This window comes from Chrysemys picta, chromosome 2, assembly GCF_011386835.1.
Source record: "Chrysemys picta bellii isolate R12L10 chromosome 2, ASM1138683v2, whole genome shotgun sequence".
NCBI lineage: Eukaryota > Metazoa > Chordata > Testudines > Emydidae > Chrysemys > Chrysemys picta.
The window spans coordinates 83,061,678-83,087,806 of NC_088792.1; the positions used below are offsets into that span (position 1 = coordinate 83,061,678).

The window sequence follows — 26,129 nt, forward strand, 5'->3', positions numbered from 1 at the left end:
CTTTTTCCCCCCTTCTTAAAAATAGGGACTATGTTAGCAATTCTCCAGTCGTACGGTACAACCCCTGAGTTTACTGATTCATTAAAAATTCTTGCTAATGGGCTTGCAATTTCATGTGCCAGTTCCTTTAATTTTCTTGAATGAAGATTATCTGGGCCCCCCGATTTAGTCCCATTAAGCTGTTCGAGTTTGGCTTCTACCTCAGATGTGGTAATATCTACCTCCAAATCCTCATTCCCATTTGTCATCCTACCATTATCCCTAAGCTCCTCATTAGCCTCATTAAAGACTGAGGCAAAGTATTTGTTTAGATATTGGGCCATGCCTAGATTATCCTTAACCTCCACTCCATCCTCTGTGTTTAGTGGTCCCACTTCTTCTCTCTTTGTTTTCTTCTTATTTATATGGCTATAGAACCTTTTACTATTAGTTTTAATTCCCTTTGGAAGGTCCAACTCTACATGGCTTTTGGCCTTTCTCACTTTATCCCTGCATGTTCTGACCTCAATAAGGTAGCTTTCCTTGCTAATCCCTCCCATCTTCCACTCCTTGTAGGCTTTCTGCTTTTTCTTAATCACCTCTCTGAGATGCTTGTTCATCCAGCTTGGTCTACAACTCCTGCCTATGAATTTTTTCCCCTTTCTTGGGATGCAGGCTTCTGATAGTTTCTGCAACTTTGACTTGAAGTAATTCCAGGCCTCGTCCACCTTTAGATCCACAAGTTCTTCAGTCCAATCCACTTCCCTAACTAATTTCCTTAATTCTTTAAAGTTAGTCCTTTTAAAATCAAAAACCCTAGTCCCAGATCTATTTTTGTTTATCCCTCCATCTAGTTTGAACTGAATTAGCTCATGATCGCTCGAACCAAGGTTGTCCCCTACAACCATTTCTTCTATGAGGTCCTCACTCTCACTACTCACCAAAACCAAATCTAAAATGGCATCCCCTCTTGTTGGTTCTTCAACTACTTGGTGAAGGAATCCATCAGCTATTGCATCCAGGAAAATCTGAGCCCTATTATTATTATTACTAGCACTTGTCCTCCAGTCTATATCTGGGAAGTTAAAGTCTCCCATGATCACACAATTCCCATTAGTGTTTATTTCATTAAAAAGATTAAAGAGGTCTCCATCCATATCTAAATTGGATCCCAGCGTCTGTAGCACATCCCAAGCAGTATCTCAGGGAAGGCTCTAGCAGCTTTCTTTCCCAATGTGATTTTTGCCCAGACAGACTCTGTCTTCTCCATTCCATCCCTTCTTATTTATTTACAGTCTACCTCATCATTGATATACAATTCTACTCCACCACCTTTGCCTTTATTTCTGTCTTTCCTAAACAGCACATAGCCTTCAATACCTGTACTCCAGTCATGACTACTATTCCACCATGTTTCTGTTAACCCTATAATATCCGGTTTCACTTCCTGCACCAGTAGCTCTAGTTCCTCCATTTTGTTACCTAGGCTCCTCGCATTAGCGTACAAACATCTTAATTTTTGCCGTTTGGCTTCACTGACATCCTTTACCCGATTACAGACATTCTACCACCAGTGTCACCTATTAGACTGGTATCTACACAACCCTTCCTCCTTACGTCCATTCTCATACCCACGGCTGTATCCTTTCTTACTTTGTTTTCTTCCTTTTCAACGTTAAATTCCGGCGTGGAGATTACCTGGACATCTCCCAACCATCTCCTCCAAATTTCTAGTTTAAAGCTCTCTTCATCAGTTGTGCCAGCCTCCATCCTAGAAGTCTATTTCCCTCCTTACTCAGGTGAAGTCCATCCCGAGAGAGCCGTCCTCTGTCCATGAATGCTTCCCAGTGGCCATACATCCCAAAGCCCTCCTTGTAGCACCACTGCCTGAGCCATCTGTTGAGCGCCATAATCTTGTCACACCTTTGTTGCCCTTCTCTAGGAACAGGCAGAATCCCACTGAAGATCACCTGAGCCTCGATTTCCTTAAGCGTCTTCCCCAGCCTGGCGTAGTCTCCCTTGATACGTTCCAGCGAGAATCTAGCCGTATCGTTTGTTCCCACATGAAGGACAATCAGTGGATTCTTTCCCGCTCCCGTTAGGATCCTTTTCAGCCTCAGGTCCACATACCTTATCTTAGCACCCGGCAGACAGCACACCCTTCTGTTCTCCGGATCAGCTCTAGTTACAGACCTGTCTATTCTTCTCAGTAAGGTGTCCCCAATCACGTAGACCTGCCTTTTCCTGGTAATGGTGCGATTCTCCGGTCTGTCCCCTGCTCCCTCTGGGTGCAAGTCCTCTCGATTTCTATTGTCCCTTGTAATCCCTCCGCAGCCCATCCCGTATCCTCCTGGGGCTCATATTTGGTGTTATCTCCATTGACTCTTCCCCTCTTCTTATAGGACTAGCTGCTCTTCTCTTCTTCCTTGCCCTCTCACCTTCAGCGACCACCTGCTGTGCCCTCCTTCATTTTCCAACTCCGCAAACCTGTTCCTGAGCTCTATTTCTCCTTCACTAGCCCGTCTTTTCCTCTGCCTGGTTCTCTTAGTCACATGCTTCCACTGTCCACTTTCCTCACCCCTCAGAGCAGTCTCCCCTCAGAATTCTGTGGTCCTGTTTCCATCTGCAAGTCTGAGCTTTTTCCTTCAGCCTCCTCATGTCTTTGCTCCATCATCTGCTCAAACCCCCTTCTAAACTCAACCAGAGTTTCCACCTGCATCTCCAATCCTCGGATCTTTTCTTCCATCAGCTCTATCAGGCGGCACTTCATGCAGACGAAACTCTTTTCAGATACCCCCTCCAGGATCATGTACATGCCGCAGCTTCCACATCCAGTCATCCTCATTGTGTCTTCCACTGCTGCCTCTGTATCGGTCATAGACTTCCCACCTAAAACCTGTTAGTCCGGGAAACACAAACCAAACCACTGCCACCCACAAAAAGAGGAGGGGAAAAAAAAAAACACACATACACACACACAGAGCAGGCACCAAAACACTGGCACACCCCCCTTCACTAGCCTGTCTATTCCTCTTCCTGCCTTCCTTAGTCTCCCCCAGACACTCCCCTTGCAAACTCCCACCAAAACTCCCCTCTTTACATCTCTGTTTGCTGGCTCCTGTGCCGCTGCGGCTGTCTATGCCACTGCCTGACTGGCTAGCTACCTTTATAGGACCATAAGCAGGGAAGCCCCGCCCCCTAATCAGGGCTCAGCTTCTCTCCCAGCACACTGCCCCTACCAGCCTCCACACATATAAAACTCCAAAATACAATACACAAAACACAAAAACCTTCTCCTCCAACAGAACTCTGTTTTTGACACTCCTAGTTTTACAAGGGTTTACAGGTGAGGCAGTCCAGGAAGTACTGAGCATTTCAGTACCCCTTTATTTTTAATTTTACTATGTCTTTCTCTCACACAGACTCAGATACATTAAGATTGTGGGACTATACAATAGTCTTTTCATTATCCAATTCCAACAGACCTAATTCTCTGTATTGAGACAGGGCTTTCATTTGCTTCAAAAAGCTGTTTGAGGTCTTTCATTTAGGCTTCAAAGTATGGTGTGTTACTCACCTTCTAAGAGAACCCCTTATTTCTAGATGGCATGCTATCACGGCAACATTTCCTCCAATGGAGAAACAAGGACCATTTCTTCATCAATTAAACTTTAAGACAGACATAACTGGCATTGTTCCAGAAACTAAATATGTCATCTGTCTAACACATATGGTCTCCTCTAGCCTAAGGTGTAAAAGCCCCAAGGTTGTTCTCAAACATAGGTCCTTCCATACAACAGCATCATTGCTGCACATGAAACAGACAGCCATTTATTTCCCTTAATCAAAAGACATTTCTGTCTGCTTACTTTCTCAAATCCTAGTTCACATGTTGAGTTAGAAGCCTGCTGGAAAGCTTCCATCTGTTCTTGTTCATCATGTGCATCCCACAGTACATCTCCAAAAACTTCCTCTTCGGGTGCAGTGGATTCCTCTTTATTACCCAAATCCTTGCTTTCTACTTCTGTGCTTTCACAGCCAAATATATCCTGTGTAAGAAATAAACCACATGGAAATATTGTAACTTATTCCTTAAAAGTATATGCTATCATTGCCCCAGATTCTTTCAACTAGGCAGTGGGCACCGCTTGCATGTCATTTTGGACTTACATTTGTGGCATGAAATGTATTCCATATAGTATGGGCTGCATACCATACTGACACACACTGGACAGGACAGTTTTTATGCACTATATCCCTTCCTGCTTTAGGTAACAATGCTGGGGTAGATGAGTGAATTCTATTCATGTCAATGGATCTGTGCCCATTTAGGCCAGCAGAGAATGTGACCAAATGAGTCCTAGTGACACTTTATACTGAGATCTCAAGAAGCTGCTTTCAGTTTTCCCATGATGGAGGTTGCCTACAGTAGCATAGTTCTTAAACTATTTTATGCAGTTGTGGCTTTCCTTACTTCCAGGTATTAAAAATGCTGAAACATATGGAGGCCTTTGAATTATGACAAAACATCACGCATTTGTAGTGAATATAAATAGATTATTAAATAGACTGTGGATTTACTACAGTGCTTGCAGAGTACTGGCAATATGGCAATTTTGTAAAGCCCTGGATGGCACTGCCCCAGAGTCTATCATTCGAATTGTAAGCAGGAATGCGCAAAGTAGCCTTTCATGTGGAATACATGCATCATGTACTCTACCTGTTTAATGATCTTTTCCACACAATTATAAGTTTCATATGCTCCTTCTTCCACTCCTCCCATGTGATCAATGAGCTGAAAAAGTTAATGACAAAGTATGAAGCAACTCTGGGATTGACTATTAAACACAGATGCAGTTACTGAGGCATGTAGATATAAAATATATCCAAAGCTTATATTCTTTCCAGAACAACATTCGCCACCTTTCAAAATGAAAAATACTTTGGAGGCTTACCCTCTGGCACCGTAAGACAGAATTTCATTTAAAAATGAGATGCTTCCACCTCACCATAGATACCTTGGCAGTGGATAGGAAGGCTTCACAATGAGCTAGGACCCAGGAGGGTTCCCCTCTCAGCTCATGGAAGCTAAGAGAGGACATCTGGAGAATGATTTACTAAGGCAGCTGCGTTTCATTGCTAATGAAGGTGCCTGTAAGAAGAGGTCAGCTTCTAAGGGAAGATGGCTGCCAGGAGAGTGTACTCAAGCAGAGCCTGGAATGCCTTGTATGCTTTAGGGGATTATTTGTTTGTTGTCCTTTTCCTTATTTGAGTAGTCAACCCACAGGCAGGAGGAGGAGGGGACTTTGAATCAGAGTTCCTTTGTTTTGATGATATACAAAAAAACACTACAGGAAAATGTATCATTAATGATGTGGTTAGACTATTTCTCTAATTGGAAAGTCCTGTAAAATGTAATAGGGATTTAGCATATAAAAATTTAATAGTATTCTATGGGAATTATAGTATAGTATAGAATTTAAACAGAGGATGCCCCTTGTATATACATTTTTTTAAATCATTCCAAAGAATTCTATGGCAGGGTTGTTTTTTCCCCAAAGGATTATCTAAAATAATATAGAACAGTTCTTTTCTATTAAATCTTATAGCATTTTTTCCATAAGGATTCTGTAAGAAATTTATAGCCAAATTCTTCTCGGTTGCACCCCTCTGTGCAGCTGAGAATAAAACTTTGTTCAAGTTTCTGTACAGGCACAGTGCTCAATTTTTTAAAACTACAATTTCATAAAATTCAACACCATACACCTGTTCACAAAAGGTGTCATAACAAAGGATGCGTTATGAAATTTCTTGTACTATCTGAAGTTATGACTTTTATGCTACAAAATAAGAGGACAACAAATCTCTGAAACATAACAACCTTCTACATGTTGTACCTTTGCTTTGTTCACATAACAAACTTGCTCAGTTAACTGCTGCACAGGGTCTGAACTGACTTTGCCATCTTCTATTCTGCGGTAAATCAGCCGGGGCTTTCCTTCAGGATTTTTCAATAAAGCTTCTTCACAGTCCTCCAGCAAACAGCTAGATTGGAAATCAGCATTTTTGAACTATATTACACTGTTGCAGTACACAGTTCAATCAACATAAACTCTAAGGATGTGTTTCACTGCAAAATCTAATTGAAAGAGCATGCCTTTTACCACGGAGGCAGCCAGACATTTAAACAGAGGATATCCAAAGTCTGGCCAAGAAAATGGAAAAAAGTTCTCTTGTTGCTAATTGGACTGTAGATATTAATATTCTTTCAGTAGCACATTTACACATTATTGCTTTCAAAAGTCTATTTTCTACAAACCCTCTCATACTGGTACTCAGATTAAACAGTAATAATTCTGCATTAGCTTTTCATACACATGAGAATAGAGTCACAAGTCATTATTAACAAATGTCAAATGTATTGACACACTATCATCAATTATTTGAATGCCCTGTCCTGCTCCCTAAAGTCAAAGGGAAAACTCCCTTTGTCCTCATTAGAAGTAGGGTCAGGAGCTTACAGGGTTAAGGCTCATCAAAATGGACAAATTACGTTCCCATCTTGAATCTGGACAGTGCACTGTACTTGTATGAAGGAATATCTATATTTATTCCTGAAAGTTCTGCCTTGTGAATCTATTATGCTACATACAGAGCCAGCCTCAAGGGAGACAAACTAGCAGATAGATGCAATCTTCCCCACATGAGGCATTATAATCTTAATCTCACTTTTTGTACAAGAAACTATTTAAATTAATATTGTTTTCAGGAAGCTCTCATTCTTCTCTGAGATGTATTGTCCACATGGATTCCACTCTTGGTGCACATGTGGCCCGTGCACACAAGATTGGATTCTTTTGGCCAGCCATGTCAGCAGGGCCTGAAACGCTCTCAATATCTTTGCATTGCCCCGCACTTCTCCAAGGACAAAAAGGGCAGAGCGGACCCAATTTTCCCTCAGTTCTTTTTTACCACCTGTGCCAGCGAGATGGAACCCCTGTAGTGTCTCTGTGAGCCTGCTTCTTTGCACACAGTGCTAGCATTAGTTAGTCAGCAGTATTATCAATTAGCAAGTTGTTAATTAGCCTTTTTGCCCATTAGCAAAAAAAACCTTTTTAGTCAGATATTTAGTTTATAGGCTAGACACCTCCACATCCGAACAGGGGTGCTAGCAAAACGACAAAAGGAAAATCGCCAAGATTCAAAACCTAACCCTTTGTGTGACAGTTCAATGGCATATAGCAACATACACTGTAGGTACCTTTTTTTGTTTAGGAGAGGGACACATTCCTGACTGATGTTCCATATGTTGCTCCTTCTCTAAGCAGACTCAAAAAGCTAGAGAAGCCTCATCCCAAGTTCCTGACCAAAGCTGACAGAGTTCCATATGAATCAATTTATTCATCTCCCAGTTTTCTTCCCCAATCCTCGCTCAACTCAAAAGGCAGCTAAATTCAGACACTTAATGTAGTAATGTCATAGTTCATTAAAAGGCCAAAATCTAGACTGTTCCTGGCCTCTTGCTGATAAGATTATGGGTCAGACAATATCCTGACAGAGATTATCAAAATGGCTGTCCAACTGTATAAGGACATATTGAAAATGACAACTCTATGCCCATTATTTAGTATTTTCACTTCTAATCCCTCTTTTCTTCCTCCTTCATGGTATACAGCCAAAAAGAAAAAAAGTCCAAGCTGCAAAATAGAAACAATCACAACTGAATTGTAACATTATCCTTAATTCAATACTTTTGGGTTAGGAAATTATTTTTCTTCTAGTAAGACGACCAATTATCTACTGTACAAGTGAAAAGCACTGCACTACCAGTTGTTATAAAATATCATGGATTTAGTAAATTACATCACAACAGGCAAGGGCAAGACACTGCACTGAAGAGCCAGGAAATTAACTGAGAAGTGACTTACTTAGAGAGACAAAAAGAATATGCAACCAAATAAAACAGAGGTAATATAGGCAGGTGAATAGACAGATAAGCAAATAGAACACACAGAAGATGTTCACACATGCCATCTCTAATTTCTATGATTCTATCACTATGAACAGCAAAAAGCTGTTCTTGGAAAGCAAGAAATTTGCAGATTATGGTGGCTCTTTTATGTTGTAATTTAATAGAATCTAGAGCCACAGGAACAGGGAAACCTCAGAAAGAAGCTGCTTTCTCTTTAACTGTCTGTGCTAGAAAATCTAAAGTCTGAAGGAAGATTTGTTAGAAGAAACTAGCTTAAAAATGCTATAAGTGGAACGCTGCATACATGTTAATAAGCTATGTGCTGTACATAAATTATCAGTTTCTCTTTGCTTTGTCAATCTGCAAAACTATTAACTTACCTTGGCAAAGTTAAATGTATGAACAAAATGACTAAGGAACTTTTCTCAATTTCCCATTTTCTCACAGCCTGGAAATTATTTCCATTTTCTACTGGAAAATGAACAACTTGAAAGAAGTACCCCATTGTTTCACATATTCTTTGAAGTTTTGGTGAGTAGTTCTGAAAGGAAATTTAAATAAACTGACCTTTATTATTAATTACATATATCAATAAGGACCTATTAGTAAACCCCAATTTCTTTTCATTATAAACTTTCTTCCATTGAAATCCTTAACAAAACTCCCACTGATTTCAATGGGATCAAGATCCGACTCCTAAACCTTTTAAGAACTACCACAGAGTTTCGATGAACAAGTATTAGAGGAGAAAAATAGAGAACCTTAAATTAATGATTAATTAACATAACTTTTGTGCTGTTCTCACCCTAATGAAGATGTCTACTTCAGGTTGAGTCTCATCTGTATTAATGAGATAGCACCTTACTGTGTTACTCCACAGAGAGTGGGAAAACAGTGGAGTGACCTGCAATAAACTGGCAATAGCCGCATCCCAGTCATCTGCAAACAATATACAAAGACACAGGTCTCCTTATCTTGTTACATCATATAACAGTTTGCATCAATGCTCTCTTAACATACCCTAAGGAAATAATAAACTTCATGTTATAGAGTATCTTTCATAATAATATATCACAAAATATTTCAGATTTAATTAAAAGTTAGATTTAAATAATATGCAAAATTATAAAATATAGCAAAACATAATAGCTGAATGTTAAATATATTCACATTACATACCTATTATCATGGTTCTTTTAAAATAAGTGTTTGTGAAATTTAGCCAAAATCTCAAGCTGATGGCTGCCATACAAAAAAATTAAATTCTGTAACAGGAGTAATAAAGATGCCCATGTAATTAGATGCTTAACTAAGCAATTCTTAGGAAAATACTGCTGCTTCAAAATTAATTGTAAATATACTAAGCTAACAAATGTTGGTGAACTAATAGGTAGCATAATTCTTTAGATAAACTGCATTGTTCTCCATGTGTACGCTGTATGTCAATTCAGCTTATCATAGAAAGCTTTAAGCTAATTCTTTTCTTAGCTTCTCATTTTGTAGGCTAACATTACCGATGTTCTGAGCAGTTTCAAGGAAGCTGCTTGACATGGGAAAGTCTTAACACTTTAGCATTACTGAAAGGTAATTTTGTGTGTAATTTTGTATTTTTATGAGATCTCTAATAGCTCACTATAATCTTGTAAATTCCTGCAAATATATTTTGAAATATAAAACACCATTTTTCTGATAAGCTGACTACTGAGTTACTAATGGTCTCTTGAAAATATCAAAAAGTGACCTTTCACTAGTAGTAAAGTGATATCACAAAGTGACAGATGCAGAGAAACTCAAAGTTAAGGATGATAAATTACTTGTCTGAGTAACTAATTTGAACTGAGTCTGTGTCACAGGCTAGTATTGAGATTAAGGTAGTGAGTCAAGCCAAGTTAGACAGTGTTGTTACTAACTACAAAATACTGGAATTGATAGGGAAATCAGTGATAATCTTTCCCATAGGTCAAATATAATTCAGCATGCATAGGTCTTGATCATGCGATTGGATCTGTGTGGATGAACCCTCAAAGTCATGCAGAGTTCCATTTAAGTCAATGGGACTCCGCCTGGAAGGGTCTTCCTATGCAAATCCAGCTGAAGGAGAGGGGCCATAGTTTGAGACATCATGCACGTGTCCTATGTGGCGAAGGATCTGAGAATTTGAAAAACAAGACGAAAATTGGACAAGATACCGGGACTCTATCAGGCTAAAATAAATCACATTTTAAATATTTTTTTCTTAGTTATGTTATTCAAAGCTGGGTCATCTAAAGCCTTTTTTTGAGCCCCCATACAATAAATTGGTATTTGGTATATTTATTATGAAGCATTGAGATTCACTGTCATTATCTAAGAATACTGCTGCACATATTGTTAGCAGAAAAATATTAAACACAATTAGATGTGTTTTAGCTATACTTCCACTTTATTTTTACAAAAAGCAGTCATTCAAAGGAAAATATGGAGTGACAGACACAGTAAATCCCTTAACGGAACATAAGAATGGATGCAAAAGACCTCCATGGTAAACAGTACTTGTATGTCAACAGCCCCTTGTTAAACCCGCTTAGCAGACAAACACCAGTTGCTTACCTCTGTTTATGTTCGCAAATGGTCCTTCCACATCTATGGAACTATGAGCAAACTCAGGCCCTCTGAAAGACTGCTGAAGTTGCATCATACTACCCATAGATGGCTCACTTCCCAACACTCCACCAGTCCAATATTCAGATTGGGCTCCAGTAGCTGAAAAGTAAATACAAACTGATTTTCACACATTGAAATATATTGTCAAACCTAAACACTTCAGTTAAAATTTGTTGACAAATGCCACTAATTGAAATTCTTCTCCCTTAGCAGGTTCGCTCACTGGTTTGGCTAATATAGTTTTAAATCAGAACTCCCTCACAGTTACAGAGAAGCCATGCTATTAAAGAAATAGGTAACAGAGCGTGTTAGTACATGGGGGTCTCAAAACTGAGGACCTCATCGTTAGTTTCATATATTGTATTAGGTCACCTATAAGGAAGAGTTTCATAGGTTTACTGCAGTCATTTGTGCACTTCACAAAGTCACCACACTGTTGACAGTCTCTATTTAAGAAAGGAGAGCAGAAAAGTGTTGCAGGTCAGGAGTGAAATACATTTCTTAGTTGGGTGGAAAAGCTTTATAGTTAACTTCTCATATTATCCTTGGATTACACCATTTCCTACTAATCTATCACTTTCAAGACCACTAAATTCAAATCTTTGAAGACAAAAATGAGAATAAGTTAAGAAAGATTTTTTAAAAAGAGGGATGAGGAAGTATAAAACACAAATAAGAAGGAATATAAAAGAAGAAAGGAGAAAATATACACGGGGAAGAGGTAGGAATCATAGGCCCATTAAAATCAATGATGTCACTAGAATTTAGCACGTGCAGTGCATAAGTGCTCTGCAGAATCAGAGCCATATATATCACATGAAACGTTTCTAGTTCTGAAGGTTATTCAGCCACTTCAGCTGTGATTTGTGTCACATCTTGTTAGCAAAGCAGGGTCAGATGTAACAGCACTGGACCTCAAGGGAAAACCCAAGTGTTGTAGGAAGTGATGCTGATGATCCCTAGTCTGTATCTAACCAATACCCTGGCATGGCACTAATGGGCACTGTCCTGATGCAGATGCCATGTTTTGGATCAGATGTAAAACCAGGAGACTGAATGCCTACAACCGCTAAATATCCAGTGTTGTTAAAGACTACGGCTGTTCAAAACTGGTCCCCTTGTCAAATTCCAATTTGATATTCTGCCTAAGTTTCCAATTAATTTTGTTCATTTTCTGTTCTGATGGGTTATATGGGGCTGATATGCCAAACTGGAACATAACCTCTAGACTTGTGAAAAGGAGATCAGATAGCAGGAAACTCACAATGAAAATACAAGAGAAGCAGAAAGGTTCAGGGAAGGTAGAAAGTCAAGGTGTCTTTTAGAATATGGGGCACTATAAAAATAAATGGAATCACCAGAAATGGCTAATTAGTTTTGGGCCACGCACAGACTTCAAAAAACACAATTTAAATGGTAAACTGTTTTTATCCTTCACACAATATTTCCTTGTGCTTTTAAAACTTGCATTTTAAAAACCTCACAATCTATAGTGCATATATATTTTTCTTTTGCTATACTTCACAGAATTTAATCTTTTTTTATTCGCTTGCTGAAAGTAGCAAATGGAATTCTTACCAGTAACTTCTGTGCAATTGTCATCTGAATCAGACTCTTCAGGATCAAATACTTGGATCCCTTGGGCTTGCAGTCTCTGAAGTTTTGTCTCTAGCTCTCGTTTGGCCCTCAGTAAATCCTGAATCTCATTTTCCTTAGTTTCCCTGAAAATCTAGAAAAAGGAAAGGATTTTTTTAAAAAGTATAAAGCCAACTCTTACTATTTTATCACAAATCTTGTGAAATTTTATGTTTGATCTATAGCCCCAGCTCCTGAATTCATGTGATCAGCTGTCATTAAAAAAAAAAGTGAGATTTGAGCCCTCGTTATGGTAGAGAAAGACTTGAAAATGTGACCCAAGTAAACATAAGAACAGCTATACTGGGTCAGACCAAAGGTCCATCTAGCGCAGTATCCTGTCTGCCAACAGTGGCCAATGCCAGGTGCTTCAGAGGGAATGAACAGAACAGGTAATCATTAAGTGATCCATCCCCTGTCACTCATTCCCAGCTTCTGGCAAACTGAGGATAGGGATACCATCCCTGCCCATCCTAGCTAATAACTATTGATAGCTCTATCCTCCAGGAATTGATCTAGTTCTTTTTTGAACCCTGTTGTAGTCTTGGCCTTCACAACATCCCAAGTGCAACCCATTCTCTCTAAACCAGAAGGCGAATAAAGGAATCCAACATTTATTATTTTTAAATCGTGATTTTTAAATCAATGACATGATTTTGGGGTTACTGACTCATGATTTTTGAATGTTTGGGATGGACGGTACTAAAATAAGCTCATAAGTAATATGCATGGTTTTTAACTTAGTTTTAATAAAAGCCAGCTTTTTTCAGCAACAAAACTATAATTTGTTCTCAAAGATTTCCATATTATATTATATTATATTATATTATATTATATTATATTATATGTTGTACTGACAGCTATACATCTTTAATTTAAATAGTTTAAAATACAGAGACCAGATATCTGGAACAATATTACTATCACAAGCTAAAACTGATTAGCGAGCTTGGTCTTTGATCAGAACTAAGTACTTAAGATCGCAAGAGTATAAAAGAGATCGGTAGACTTAATTACAAATACAATTTAAAACAAAGTTATTTGAAAGCAATTCTTGCCTTACTTATCTACCAAAACATTTCCTCTGCTACAGTTGATGACATCGGTAAGCCCTAAAATAGCGCAGAGAAATGCTTTTACTGTCTAATTTTGGGTGCTAGGAGTGGGATCAGCTGCAGGAGGGGAAAACCAGAAGCATCAGCTTGGCAATTAATAAGCCTTTCAAATCACCCTAAGGCAAAAATATTAAGGCTTTTATCTTCACTTGGCTCTTGTATTTTAGTAGCACAAAGAGATGTGCCAATAGTTGGCACAGGGGTTATTTTTGTAATGAAAACTAAAAATGTTGAACATTAACAAGTTAAATATAAACATTACTGAGAAATATCCAAAATCAGTGTTTGAGCCTACAATTTATTTTTCTTTAAAATACTATGTAACATAACTTCTGATCTGCATGTTCCTTGCCCCTTCTAGGTGTGAAATTGGCAAGAGCTGATGAAATGGCACAGAAGGTGCTAGGCTGTTGAGCAATGATAACATTTTCTCCTTTCCATTTTCAAAAGCATTATTTTCCACTAAGGGCTTGTTGTCTATACTTACGCGCTGGTTCGGCGGCAGGCAATCGAACTTCTGGGTTCAATTTATTGCATCTTGTCTGGACGCGATAAATCGAACCCAGAAGTGCTCCCCGTCGACTCCGGTAATCCTGCTCGATGCGAGGAGTACGCGGAGTCGACGGGGGAGCCTGCCTGCCGTGTCTGGACCGCGGTAAGTTCGAACTAAGGTACGTCGACTTCAGCTACGTTATTCACGTAGCTGAAGTTGTGTACCTTAGTTCGAATTGGGGGGTTAGTGTAGACCAGGCCTAAGACTAAATGTTATTAAGAAGCATTTCTACAGGTAAATTTTGGTATGATTGATTTGGAGTAAATAGTGGATTAAGGCCCTGGTCCTGCAATGAGTTTCATATTGGCAGACATCTGCATCTACATAGAACCTACCCACAGAGAGTTCACTGAAGGATCAGGGCCAAAGGGATTACTTTAGATTTTCTTGGTCAATTTCCTGGGGGATAAAGTGAAGATGCTTACCTTGAACTGTCTCTTGACTTTGTCTCGGTCATGTTCAAATGTAGCAGCTCTCTCCATGGCTTGATATTTGGCTTCTAAAGCACTTTCTTTCTCTCTAAGTATTTTCTGATAAGTTTTCTGAAGAGCCTGAAAATATTTAACATATTATTTCTCTGAGAGAAAAATATTATTGCTATAAAGTTTTAGCATATTTTTCAGCTACTGAGTTTAGATAGAAAATTCAAGTGTTGCTCCAATAGCCCTTTTGCAATTCTTAATTCAATGAAGACGTTTTTGTTTGTTTTTTTGTTTGTTTAGATTTAAACATTGCATTGCAGTGTTGGAACACAAATCAGTGCAGCAGTGCAATCCTATCATGAATGAGAAACAAAATATTTACATTTTTTATTAAAGCTAATGTTAAAATTATTTACTAGAGAGTGTCTGTACATCTGGGTATAGTGCTTAGATTCAGGGGTTCTCGTAACAAATTTTTGGGTGGCCTCGGAGTGCGCCATCAACTCTTGCTAGTGGCTGCTCCGACAATTCTTCCTAAAATACTTAATTAACTTTAGGAAAAATAAATAAATATGCACATATACACGTCCAAATCATTGTAATTTATTTATGTAAGGGGTTTTTTCAGATTCAATAATTAAAAATAATGTACAGTTGTCTATTCATTACTGGACCTAAACAGAATAAAAACACAAATAAGGTGCTTTGCATGTTTTGCTTTTTTTTGGTTGTCTTTTTTTAGACTTGCTAGCTCAGTGGTCCCCAACCTTTTTCGTCTGGCGCGATGAAGGACCGTGGTGGTGGACGAGCATCCGCCGAAATGCCGCCGACAAGCGGCAACGTCAATAGCTGTCACCGCCGAAATGCCGCCGATTTTCGGCGCCATTGTGGCGGCGACGCCTATTGACGTTGCCATTTGTCAGCGGCATTTTGGCAGATGCTCGTCCGCCGGCCAGTACGTGGGCGCACTTAGACGCCCCAGGGGGCGCCATGGCGCCCGCGGGCACCACGTTGGGGACCCCTGTGCTAGCTAGTAAGTCTGCTGTGAAAAGTGACATTTTGTATATTTGTTAATATCACTTTTCACAGCAGACTTGCTAGCTAGCTGGGAGGCTGTGAAAGGTGATATTGTTAATATCACTTTTTACAGCAGACTTACTCAGCCCCAGCAAGCTGGGGGACAAATTAAGCCCTGGATGGGGAGGTGGGTAGGGGTCCAAGAGGTGATAGGGGGATAGATGGGAGGCAGCAGGAATCAGGGGAGATGGGGGAGGTGAGCCTAGAGCGAGAGCCTGGGGCCCTGGTGCACAGATGGGGACTGGAGGAGGCAGCAAGGGCCAGGGGCGATGTGCAGGGGGTGAGCCCAGAACCTGGAGCCCTGCGGCTGGGGGATGGAGCTTGCTGCCGCACGGCCAGAGCCTGTCGCCCACCACCCCAGGGCTTAATCCTGAAACCCGATCCCCACCGTCCCCAGAAAGGTGGGGAATTCACACTGGTCGCCTGCTCCTACAGTGTTTATAGCTCCAGAAGGGGACAGAGACCAGCTCCTGCTGGCGGCCCTGGGGAAGGGTTACTCCCCCTGCCCCTCCATCATCACCCAGGAGGTTGTGGCCCAAGAAAAGTTCCTGGTGGCCACATTTGAGAAATGCTGGCTTAGATTATCCACAAATACAAAGTTTGTTTTTAAAGTCATAAGATACATATAATGCAAGCAGACCCTGATGTTCTAATGCAGCCCCACCGACTTCATTTTTACTTCAGTGGGGCGCTGAAGAAACCTGGAAAGAAAAGTGAAACTGACCAGTTCAAGCTGGAAGTATTGCAAATAATAAACTAACTGTCTAAATGGTGAAAAGTAAACTAGATGTTTTATTTTATTATACCAATCTAAGTTTTTATTAAAGACGTCTAGATTAACACAGGTAAAGAAATTGAACACATTTTTAACTGTCCATTTCTTTTTTTAGTTGCTGATTTGTTCATGTAAAAAATGCCATCTTGATCTGAAATATTTAGCCTGCAGTTGTGAATGTTGTTTCTATCAGGCTACATTTAAAAACTGGAATTTTATAAGGGTGCTACTCAGCAGCTCCACACAGAGTAGGCGGGAGAATACTGGGAGATGGGAAGAAGCTGCTGGGAAGGGGAGGAGATAAAGAGCACTGGACTTCTCTCCACCCAAAGACTAGTTGGGAGGAAAGAGGTCAGTGTTAACGCCATAGCTGAGGGGTCTAGTCCCCACTTCAGAAGGCGCATGGTGTACTGGAAAGAGTTCTGGGTTCTGTTCCCAGCTTTGACACTTATTTCCTGAATAACTTTAGACAAATCTCTTGTCTTCACTATGCCTCTGTTTTCCCATCTGTAAAATGGAGATACTCAACTTATCAAGTGCTTTGAGATGTAAGGACGAAAAGTGCTATACAGGAGCTAAGTATTATTATTTGTCTCAGGAGATGAGATCTTCCCTCCCACCCCTTTCCCTATCAACCATGGTGAGGTTCAGTACAGTTGCTAGTTACCTGGAGCTCTGCGCGGAGTCTCTTGTTCTCCAGGTCCAGCTTGGCTTCTTTCTTGACCATAGAGGCCACCTCGTTGTTCTTGCTGACACGAAAGATCTCGTATTCTTTCTTCAGACGCTCATACTCAGCCATGCACTCCAACTCCTGTACCGAGGCAGTGGATTTGAAACTAGCCCCAATGAGGCCTCCAGGCCGTGAAGCACCCACCCGGCGGAAAGAGCTGCGCAGCAGGCGAGCTTTGGGCTTCACCTCCACTGGGATCTCACAGGCTTCGCCGCCACCTCCTCCGTAGGCGTCCTCGATCACTTCCCCTCCGGTGCCCGCTGGGCTCACCAGAGAGGAAGCTGTCCCCATCGTTGGGGGCTAGGCTGGGATGCTGCCCTCACTGCTGCTCTCCCTTCTCCATGGGTTTGGCAGCTGGAGTCACCCAGGAGCCGGGCACGTGTCACTGGTTCTGTCCCTCTAGCAGTTTATACCAGGGTCATCCCTATGGTGTCTGTGCACCCGTGGAGTGGCTGGCAGTGGGGCTCCCCACACAGGTCAGGGGCTTGCACGGGCTCTCCCCACCAGACCCTAACAACTAGGCTGGCTTCAAGCCCCACTTCCACCCAGGGGAGCAATGACGGGCTGCCCCGCTGTCTAGGGCGGGCCCACAGGACAGCAGCAGCTCCTCGGGGTGGCATGAATAACACCCCTCGGCAGGGAGGAGCCAGCCACAGCCTCGGGGACTCTGTGCCCCCAGGCCAGGGTCTCAGGCAGCCGCAGCCCGCTGCGCTGCAAGGGGCGGGACAGGACTCAGAGGAGGAAGGAAGGAAGGAAGGAGGCACGTGGGCCGCCTCCAGCCCTCCCCGGACAGGGCAGCGGGGACGGGACTCGGGAGTCTCTGAGCCCGGCGGGCTGCAGGGCGCCTCGTGCGGCCAGACCCCGCTCTGCGCGGCGCTGCTGGTAGCCGGCTGGGAGCGCCGGGCCCGAGGGGTGAGGGGAGGCGGGGCAGGCGGCTCTGGGGGAAGAGACGGGAGGGAGCGTGTCGGGGCTGACAGGGGAAGGAGGGGGGCAGGTTGGGGGGAAGAGGGGCCGAGCTGGTGCGGGGAGGCTCATGGGGAGATGGGGGCTGGAGGCGGGACGCCTCGCCGATGGCGTGGGGGATTGGGGAAAGGGAGAGGGACAGAGGCAGCGAGCACGTACAGAAGGAAGGGGCTGATTTGTTCCCCAGTGCAGAGGGACACGTCTCTAGATAAAAGAAGTGACTGTGGGAGCTGAAGTAGAAGTATGGGTTGGGGAGGAGCGAAAAGGGGGGGGGGGAAAGCAGCCACATTTAAGTTGGAGAGGTTTCAGAAACAATTTTGAAGAAAAAGAACAAGGATGGGATTTGGGAAAGAAGGGAAACCCAAATAGGGGGACATGGTAAATAGAACAGTCTGTTTCCACCAGAAGTAATTAGTACTGTAATGCAGCTGGGGGAAACAGCATTGTACTTAGATTTATAAGCTCTTTGGGGCAGGAACTGTTTTGGGTTTTTTTGTTGTTGGTTCGTACAGCGCCTAGCTGCTAGACACTACATGTGCTGTTCCCCTGGTATTATCCAGACCAGTGATCTGCTAGGTCACTCCAATCCTTGAATCTGGGAGCCAGCCTTACCCTGCTGTGCTGTGAGAACCCCCACTCCTGGGCTGTTCACACACAGCCTCTGGCATGTAAGCTGCTCCTTGGATTGTGCAACCGAATGACACTAGCCAATATCTCCAGTCCCAGACACAACCCTAGGAACCTCCGTCTTGCAGTGTCCAATTATGCCCGCTGGACACTGCAAGCTTATATGAGTTCGTCAATTTAACAAAGAAATTGATATGTATCAGGCTTGTTATCCCAAGGGGAGTCTCTGACACACTTTAAACCAAACACACTGCTTCAGGTAGAAAAAACAAACAATTTTATTAACTATGAAAGATAGATTTTAAGTGATTATAAATCAAAGCATAACAAGTCGGATTTGGTCAAATGAAATAAAAGCAAAATGCATTCTAAGCTGATCTTAACACTTTCAATGCCCTTACAAACTGAGATGCTTCTCACCACAGGCTGATTGGTTGCCCTTCAGCCGGGCTCTCCCCTTTGATCAGCGCTTGGTGGTGATGTCTGTAGATGGAGGTGGAAGAGAATGGCAAATGTCTCTCCCTTTTATCATGTTCTTTCTTCCCTCTTGACTTTGCCCTCCCCCACTTCAGAGTCAGGTGAGCATTACCTCATCGCAGTCCCAAACTGACCAAAGGAAGGGAGGGTGACTCACTCAAGAGTCCAACAGATCCTTTGTTGTTGCCTAGGCCAGTGTCCTTTATTCCTGTGATACTGGGCTGGGTTTGTCCCATCCATGCCCTGATGAGGTGTGAACTGTCCCTCTGCTCTTGGGGAGTTTTTGCCTGGGCTTGCTTTAAGCCATGAGGACACATTTTCAGCCTCATAATTATATACATGAAATTACAACCTATAACATTACTATAACAATGATTACTATAACATTACCATAACAACAATGCTGAGTATACATCATGTGCCTTCTGAAGACACCCGACATGACAAACTTTGCATTAGATACCACACAATCATATTATAAGGATGAACATGGGAGTATAGGGTGTTCCCACAAGGTAAAGAACGTCACACTACAGTCATACAAATAATAACAAAAAAATAACAGTAATTTTTGTGTGCTCTGGAAAATCTTCCATTTTCAGGGGATCTCAGCCCTTACCATCCATGTAATCAGTTACTGTGCTAATTTGTTATCATTTCCCAAACAGCACAAATCGAAGGATGGTTAGTCAGTTTCTATGTTCTAGTGAAAATATTTACAATTGTCCTTCCAGAATATGACCCCTCAGAGGACTGCCACCTGTCCTGAAATTCACATACAATTTAGAGCACCAAAGTTATTTAGGCTTTTACAATGATAGGTCCCAATCTTGCAAGCACTTATGCACATGAGTAGTTCTAATTCAATGGGACTGTTCATGTGCATGATTGCTTACAGAATTGGAGCATTATGCAGTGTAGGATATCATCCTGTAGTTCTGTAACAGAATCCACTCCTGTGAGCTTCCCAGCCCACTTAGCGCCTATCGAAGTCATTGGGATTTGATGGTGCTGAACATTTCACAAGAGGCGATCAATGCCTAATAGGAACAGGCCATGACATTATGACATGATGGACAGAGTCTACATAGGGCACTCTTACTTCAATGTGCTTTGTTGGAGTTAAAAGGCATATCTTCCTCCTGCCTTCATGTCTCTTTTTATAGCTTTCAGATCTACTCCTTGCGGGTTTCTTGGTTGTGAAGAAGCCAGGAAAATTCCTGCTCCCTTAAAATTTAAGACTTAAATTATCTGTGCTCTGGCTCTAAATATTTGATAACCTTCCTCCCCAGTAACATATGTCCTCTCTATCTTCTGGGGTTTGAATTCCATCAACTAAATACATTATAATGCACTATTTACATCTGTCTTTATCTTCAAGACTTTTGCCTGGCTCCCCACACATCCTGGGATATTTACACAAAGAAACTAGTGAGACTCACAAGCATGTTGGTTTGTTCCCAAACCTCAAAATCCATCGTACTGCAACGGTATGAAAGACATTTAAAAAAAACAACCAACCGTGTCAAAGAAAATCTTGCCCAGCTTATACATTTGCTGTGTGAGCATTTAACCAACTTATAATGGGAGTAAAAGAAAAAATATTTTAGAGAAATCTGCTATGATCTCATTCCGAACGCCTACAAAATTGTTTCTGTCAGAGAAGAAAATTAGTGTATTGTACACAAATCAAAAAGGAACTGGGTTTATTTTCTTTAATAACTCTGGCTTGTGAATTATGGGGTACTGGCATGTATAGGGTGACCAGATACCAAAGACGAAATATCGGGACGCGGGGGGGGGGGGGAGGGGGGGGGGCGGAGCAAAAAAAAAAAAGCTGCCAGAGCCCCGCCCCCGCCCCAACCCTCTGGAGCCGCTGGCTGCCCCCCGGCTCTGCAATCAGAGATGCAGCGCTCGGCTGCTCCTCTGCCCTAAAAACCAGCCTCCCTCCCGGCACGGGCTTGTCCCGCCTCTGCACTCAAAGGCTGGTGCAGGAGGCAAAGTCCCGGGGGGTGGGGTCGGGAAGGCCGCAGGAGCAGGGGGCAGCGAGAACCCACCCGGGGCCGAGAGAGCCCCGCAAAGGAGGCACAGACCCCCCCTTCCCCACCCTGTAGCTGCCATAAGCTCCAGTGAATAAACGCTTGGGGGGAGCGCTCCCCCCTTGGTGTGTGTGGGACTGCCGAGCCGAGCCGCTTCCTTCTTCCCCCGCCGCCTCCGCTCCACTCACGGGCGGGAGGTTTCGGGTTACAGCGCCCGCACCCCAGACCCCCCACAGCCGCCGCGCCAAGAGAGAGGTGCAGACTCGGAGCAACTGCCCGACCCCCCTCCTTCCATCCCCCCTCCACACATCCCTCCTCCGCTGGCCTCCAGGCGCAGCTGCTGCACCGCACCACTCTCTTAATCTTCATGGCGGCCGCGCCACACACGCTGGTGTCCGGCCTCCCTCCAGCGCTTGCGCCGCCGCCATACAGCTGATCAGTGTGCAAGCGGTGTGCGTGGGGAAGAGGCGGGGCCAGGGGAGCTATCCAATCAGGGAAGGAGGGGTGGAGTCGGGGCGGGGAGGGGGGCACGAGCCGGAGTGGAGGGCAGAAATTGCTTCTTTGTCCAGTGTCCCGACCAAACATCGGTCGGGACGCGGGACAAACAAGTAAATATCGGGACAGTCCCGATAAAATCGGGACGTCTGGTCACCCTAGGCATGTACCAAGATCCTGTACTGACGTTGAAAGATGTTGCATGTCTCTATGAAAAAGCAACTCATTCCTTGGCTGAATGATGGGCTGTGGTTGATTGTCCTATGTAAAACTTCAGTTAAAAAGCCATTTGTGGCATACTGAATATGGGGTGTGTGGAAGCGCTACATGGTTCCTCACATTGACATCAATGGAAGATATGCATGCCTAGCCAGAGCGGCATATAGATCAAGAATTCTGAAATGAAGCAGGGCTCTGAGTTTCCTCATTTGCATGTTAATATACAGAATGCTCTTCTATTTCAGAGCAGCACTGGTGTCAGAGTTCTGGGAACAAAGTCCAAGGTTTGGTCATGCTTTTGGTTGCAATAAATTCGTTTCTGTGTTCTGAGTTCTTTGCAAACCAGAATCGTGGCTTTCCTCACACAAAATCTCATTACCTTAAACCTAGAGTAAAAAAGACACGTTCTGCATTATAATGGACCCTTGATCCATTGCTAATAATCCACTGATAGCAACAATTACATTGGAGGAATTGTTGATATTGCTTCTCTGATGCTGTCTCTGATTGGTTCCTCCCACCTCCACCCCCGTATGTGTTACAGGAATTTAATATGGGGAGGAGAGAGTTTCTGAATAAGAAAATTATACTGCTTCTCTGTTGTTTGATGGGTTGTTTTTTCTGATGTTTAAAGATTTTAGAATAGACTTCTCCAAAATTTAATTTATAAATCTTTAATAAGATTGGTTAAATATAGTATAATTCAGAAGGGTCATTGGTTAAATATAGTATAATTCAGAAGGGTCATTGCATTGCTGCTGGAAACAGAGCCTCAAAGAATGTGAAGACTGGCTGTCTTAATTTTCAAAGATTATTAAGTGACCCTGATAAATAATAGTTCAGCCTTAGACCAAATATCAGATCAAGTTCTCCAAAATGGTGTCATATTACATTTCATTTTTCTTTTTCTTGAGCCTCAACAGGAGCAACTTGAGCAGCAGTCCTGTTGGGAATAAAACAATTAGGCATATTCTGATAATGTCATTCACAAACCAGTATGGGTTAGAATCTTTGAGCTAGGTTATGTCATAGCAATGCAACTATGAGTCCAGTTTACTGAGTTAATTGGGACAACTTACAAGCATAGATAATTGTGTTTGTAGAATCAGGACCCATATTTGTAAAGCCCCTCCAGGGCTGCTACTCCATATTTTGGGCTGGAAGAGGAACTCCTGCCCATTGTCACCTCCATGTGAGGATCCTTACTCACTGGATCCATGTAATTGCAAATCCAGTGATCCTCCACCAACATCTCTACCCTTCTACCTACTCCATTCTGAGTCAATAAAGAGTCCACATCTCTGGTACACAGGGGATGTGTCCTTTCCCCTGAGTAGCCACTCTGCCCATATTTCCCTTCTATGCAGATTATTATTAATTATTTGTATTACCATAGCACCTAGGAACCCTAGTCATGGACGAAGACCCCTTTGTCCTAGCTACCACCCTGCTTCTATGGCATGGAGGGTTCTCCACAAAAGGTGAATTTCACCCTGAAAGAATATTATTTGTCAGAGACTCTACAGGTTTTAAGCATGTCATGATATCACGTCAGTGTTGTCAGAGAACATTACACTGAAAGCCTATCACAGTTTTTCCAGAACATATTCATTCACAATGGAGACACAATGGGGCCAAATTCATCTTTAGTACAACTCCCTCTGAACTTCACTGGGGTGAATACATATCCAGCGTGTAAATTTTCTGTGCAACTGGCCTTATTTCTTAAAAAACAAAACTGCATTGAAATAATAAAATTACTGAATAATCTAAAGTTTTAAAAAAATCTTTTTGAAATCCATCATGATGTTACTTTTGTCTTCAGTGTATCCCATAACATTTTAAAATGTATGTTCATATGCTTAATTTGATATTTAAGTTTTCACACTCTTGCCTTTATTCCATTTTAGGATATATTGTTGACCATGAGTCTGTAGACATGGATCTGTCTCCTAGAGATAACTGGAGCATCAAGAACTGCAGTACTGTATGAAGTTTTCTACAGATCTGTTCTGTGCAATGTCTTTTTATTTGTGGAAAATGAAGGTAACTGTATAATTCTGATTATAAACCAAGTGGCCTTGCCTCTCACACACACTTTTGAGCAGTTTTATCGCCCTGAGATTCACCACAGCTCAGAATTAGCAGATGTTCATTTTACAAAAGAACACACATCCAGCATCGAGCCACATACATATTCCAGTATAATTTAGTATAAAGAGATACAGGAAATAGCAAGGAAATTTGCAGCTGGAGTGAGTGTTTCAGAACATAGGCTCCCACAGTTTGGCTGCATGTTATAAATAAGAGTTTTGCTATGATTGGAATAAATTATTGAAAACAGGATGCTCTAAATGGAAAACAACCGAGCAGCTCAAAGCTATCTTCTTCCTTGTAAATTCAGACTTTAGAATAATTAAATACTACTGACAAAGGCAAAGCATTAGAAAAGCCCTTCATAAATCAATAGTAAGTTGTTTGTGACTGTACTGTAACAAAACTGATCAGTTTTTTATGATTTCATGCATTATTCAAAAATACATATCTAAGCACAGCTTTTTGTCACATCATGATTAAGAGAGTTCTAATGGGGATGTGTAGTGAAAGTAGTGCAATGTGGTAATTTTAAAAATGGTTGCTTTTATACTGGATTATACATGATTTTACATCACTCTTGTTAGTGGCTGTGAAGCTGTTAGTCTAAAAGTTAACCTGATTGTCATTCCCAGTATTCTGGCCCATGTAATGAGTAGAAGCCTGGAGAGGCCGAACGGTGGAGCAAGTTGTAGCTTGGTTAAATGATTTTAACCCTTTTCATAGTCTCCTAAGAAGGCAGAATGGAGAAATCTGGTATATAGTACAAAAAGAGCTGAGCTCTCAATTAATCAGCATCTCAGTTTTGTTGGATTCATTGTGCGGGTACTGGGCAGTGTTGCTAGCGTGTGATATACAGGAGGTCAGACTAGATGGTCTGGTAGTTCCTTCTGGCCTTAAATGCTATGATTTTATATAAAATAATGCCTGATTCATAGCCCATTGAAGTTGATTGGCGTTTGTCAGTTGACTTCAGTGGTTCTTTCAGTCAGGCCCTTCAAATGGCTGTCATACCATACAAGCCGGCACATTAATTAAAAATAGCTCTGCAATTAGCCAGAATTCACCATTAGGCCAGAAGTTTATGGGTTTAACTTTCTGAGTAAAACGTTGGCATGAAGACATTAAAAATTAAGCTCCTTTCTGTTTGTTTCTGGTGTCTGAGAGTTAAAGTTCTCCAAGGCATTTTTAAGAAAGTAGATGTCCTGGTCAATCAAATTTGTTCTGATAGCCAAGGCTATGTGTGCACTACTGAGTACAAAATGGCTGTCATGTGTAAGGTGGCCAGGTGTCTGGTTTTCAACCAGAAAGTCTGGTTGAAAATGGGACCTGACAGCAGGAGCAGCAGAAGCTCCTACAAGTGTGTGTGTGTGTGTGGGGGGGGGGGCCACTGGCACCTGAACTGTGGCCTCACCTCATGATCTGCCCCTTCCCCCAGAGCCCTCCCGTCCTTACGCTGCCCCTTCCCACTGAGGCTGCCCTCCCTGTGCTGCCCCTTCTCCCCGAGGCTCCGTCCCTGCACCACCCCTTCCTCCCAAGCCCCCACCCTCGTGCCACTCCTTCCCCCAACTAGGGTTGCTAACCCTCCAGGATTGTCCTGGAGTCTCCAGGAATTAAAGATTAATCATTAATTAAAGATTATGTCATTTGAGGAAACCTCCAGCAATACATCCAACCAAAGTTGGCAGCCCTACCCCAAAGGCCCCGCCCCCATGCCACCTTTTCCCCCGAGGCCCTGACCCCGCTCGCTCCTATCCACCCTCTCTCCCCCATGGCTTGCTAAAAAGTGATGGGGCCCCACCCTATTCCAGCCCCCCCTGCCTGACAGTGTCTGGTCAGATCTACTGACCAGACACCTAAAGTCCGGTTACTGTGGGTAGGGGAGGCGAGGAGGCACCGGATCATCACCCGCGCCAGCCCCTAATAAGCCGGGGCCACCTCCTACCTGCTTTGGGTGGCTGCATCTCCCAGCCCCAGCTCTGCAGGCAAGTCCCTCCCGACCCAAGGGACTGCGGGGGGGTGGGGGGGGAAGGGGAAAAGCAGCAAGTGACGGGGGGGAAGGAGGGGAAAGGAGCGAAGGGGGGTTCTTGGGGGGGAGGAGGCGGGGTAGGGGCTGGACCTCAGGGAAGAGGAAGGGTGGGGCGAGGCCTCTAGGGGAAGAGGTGGGGTGGGGTGGGGGCCTTGGGGGAAGAGGCAGAGCAGGGGATGTTCCAGCACTCCTGCTAGAGTGTCCGGTTTTTAAATATTATGAAGTTGGCAACTTCATGTGTCATGTGTACCTTGTACAGGGCTGGAACTAGCAGATCAGGTTTCT

The 26,129-nt window shown here is 42.7% G+C and overlaps 1 protein-coding gene across 3 annotated transcripts in view; it reads right to left on the reverse strand.

The window, feature by feature from the left end:
- NPHP3 (nephrocystin 3) overlaps positions 1-17,777 on the reverse strand; it is a 46,418-nt gene extending 28,641 nt beyond the window's left edge. For 2 of the 3 annotated variants that reach the window (XM_024107745.3, XM_042841274.2), the window contains exons 1-9: positions 16,839-17,777; positions 14,323-14,448; positions 12,173-12,323; positions 10,541-10,693; positions 8,757-8,890; positions 8,332-8,492; positions 5,877-6,024; positions 4,700-4,774; positions 3,849-4,028 (exon numbers count right to left, since the gene is read on the reverse strand). In XM_024107745.3, the coding sequence (XP_023963513.2) occupies positions 3,849-4,028; positions 4,700-4,774; positions 5,877-6,024; positions 8,332-8,492; positions 8,757-8,890; positions 10,541-10,693; positions 12,173-12,323; positions 14,323-14,448; positions 16,839-17,192 (1,482 nt within the window). In that variant the 5' untranslated portion in view covers positions 17,193-17,777. The remainder of the gene's footprint in view (positions 1-3,848; positions 4,029-4,699; positions 4,775-5,876; positions 6,025-8,331; positions 8,493-8,756; positions 8,891-10,540; positions 10,694-12,172; positions 12,324-14,322; positions 14,449-16,838) is intronic. The other variant, XM_024107736.3, reaches the window with a different exon arrangement.
- Positions 17,778-26,129: the final 8,352 nt, after the last annotated feature.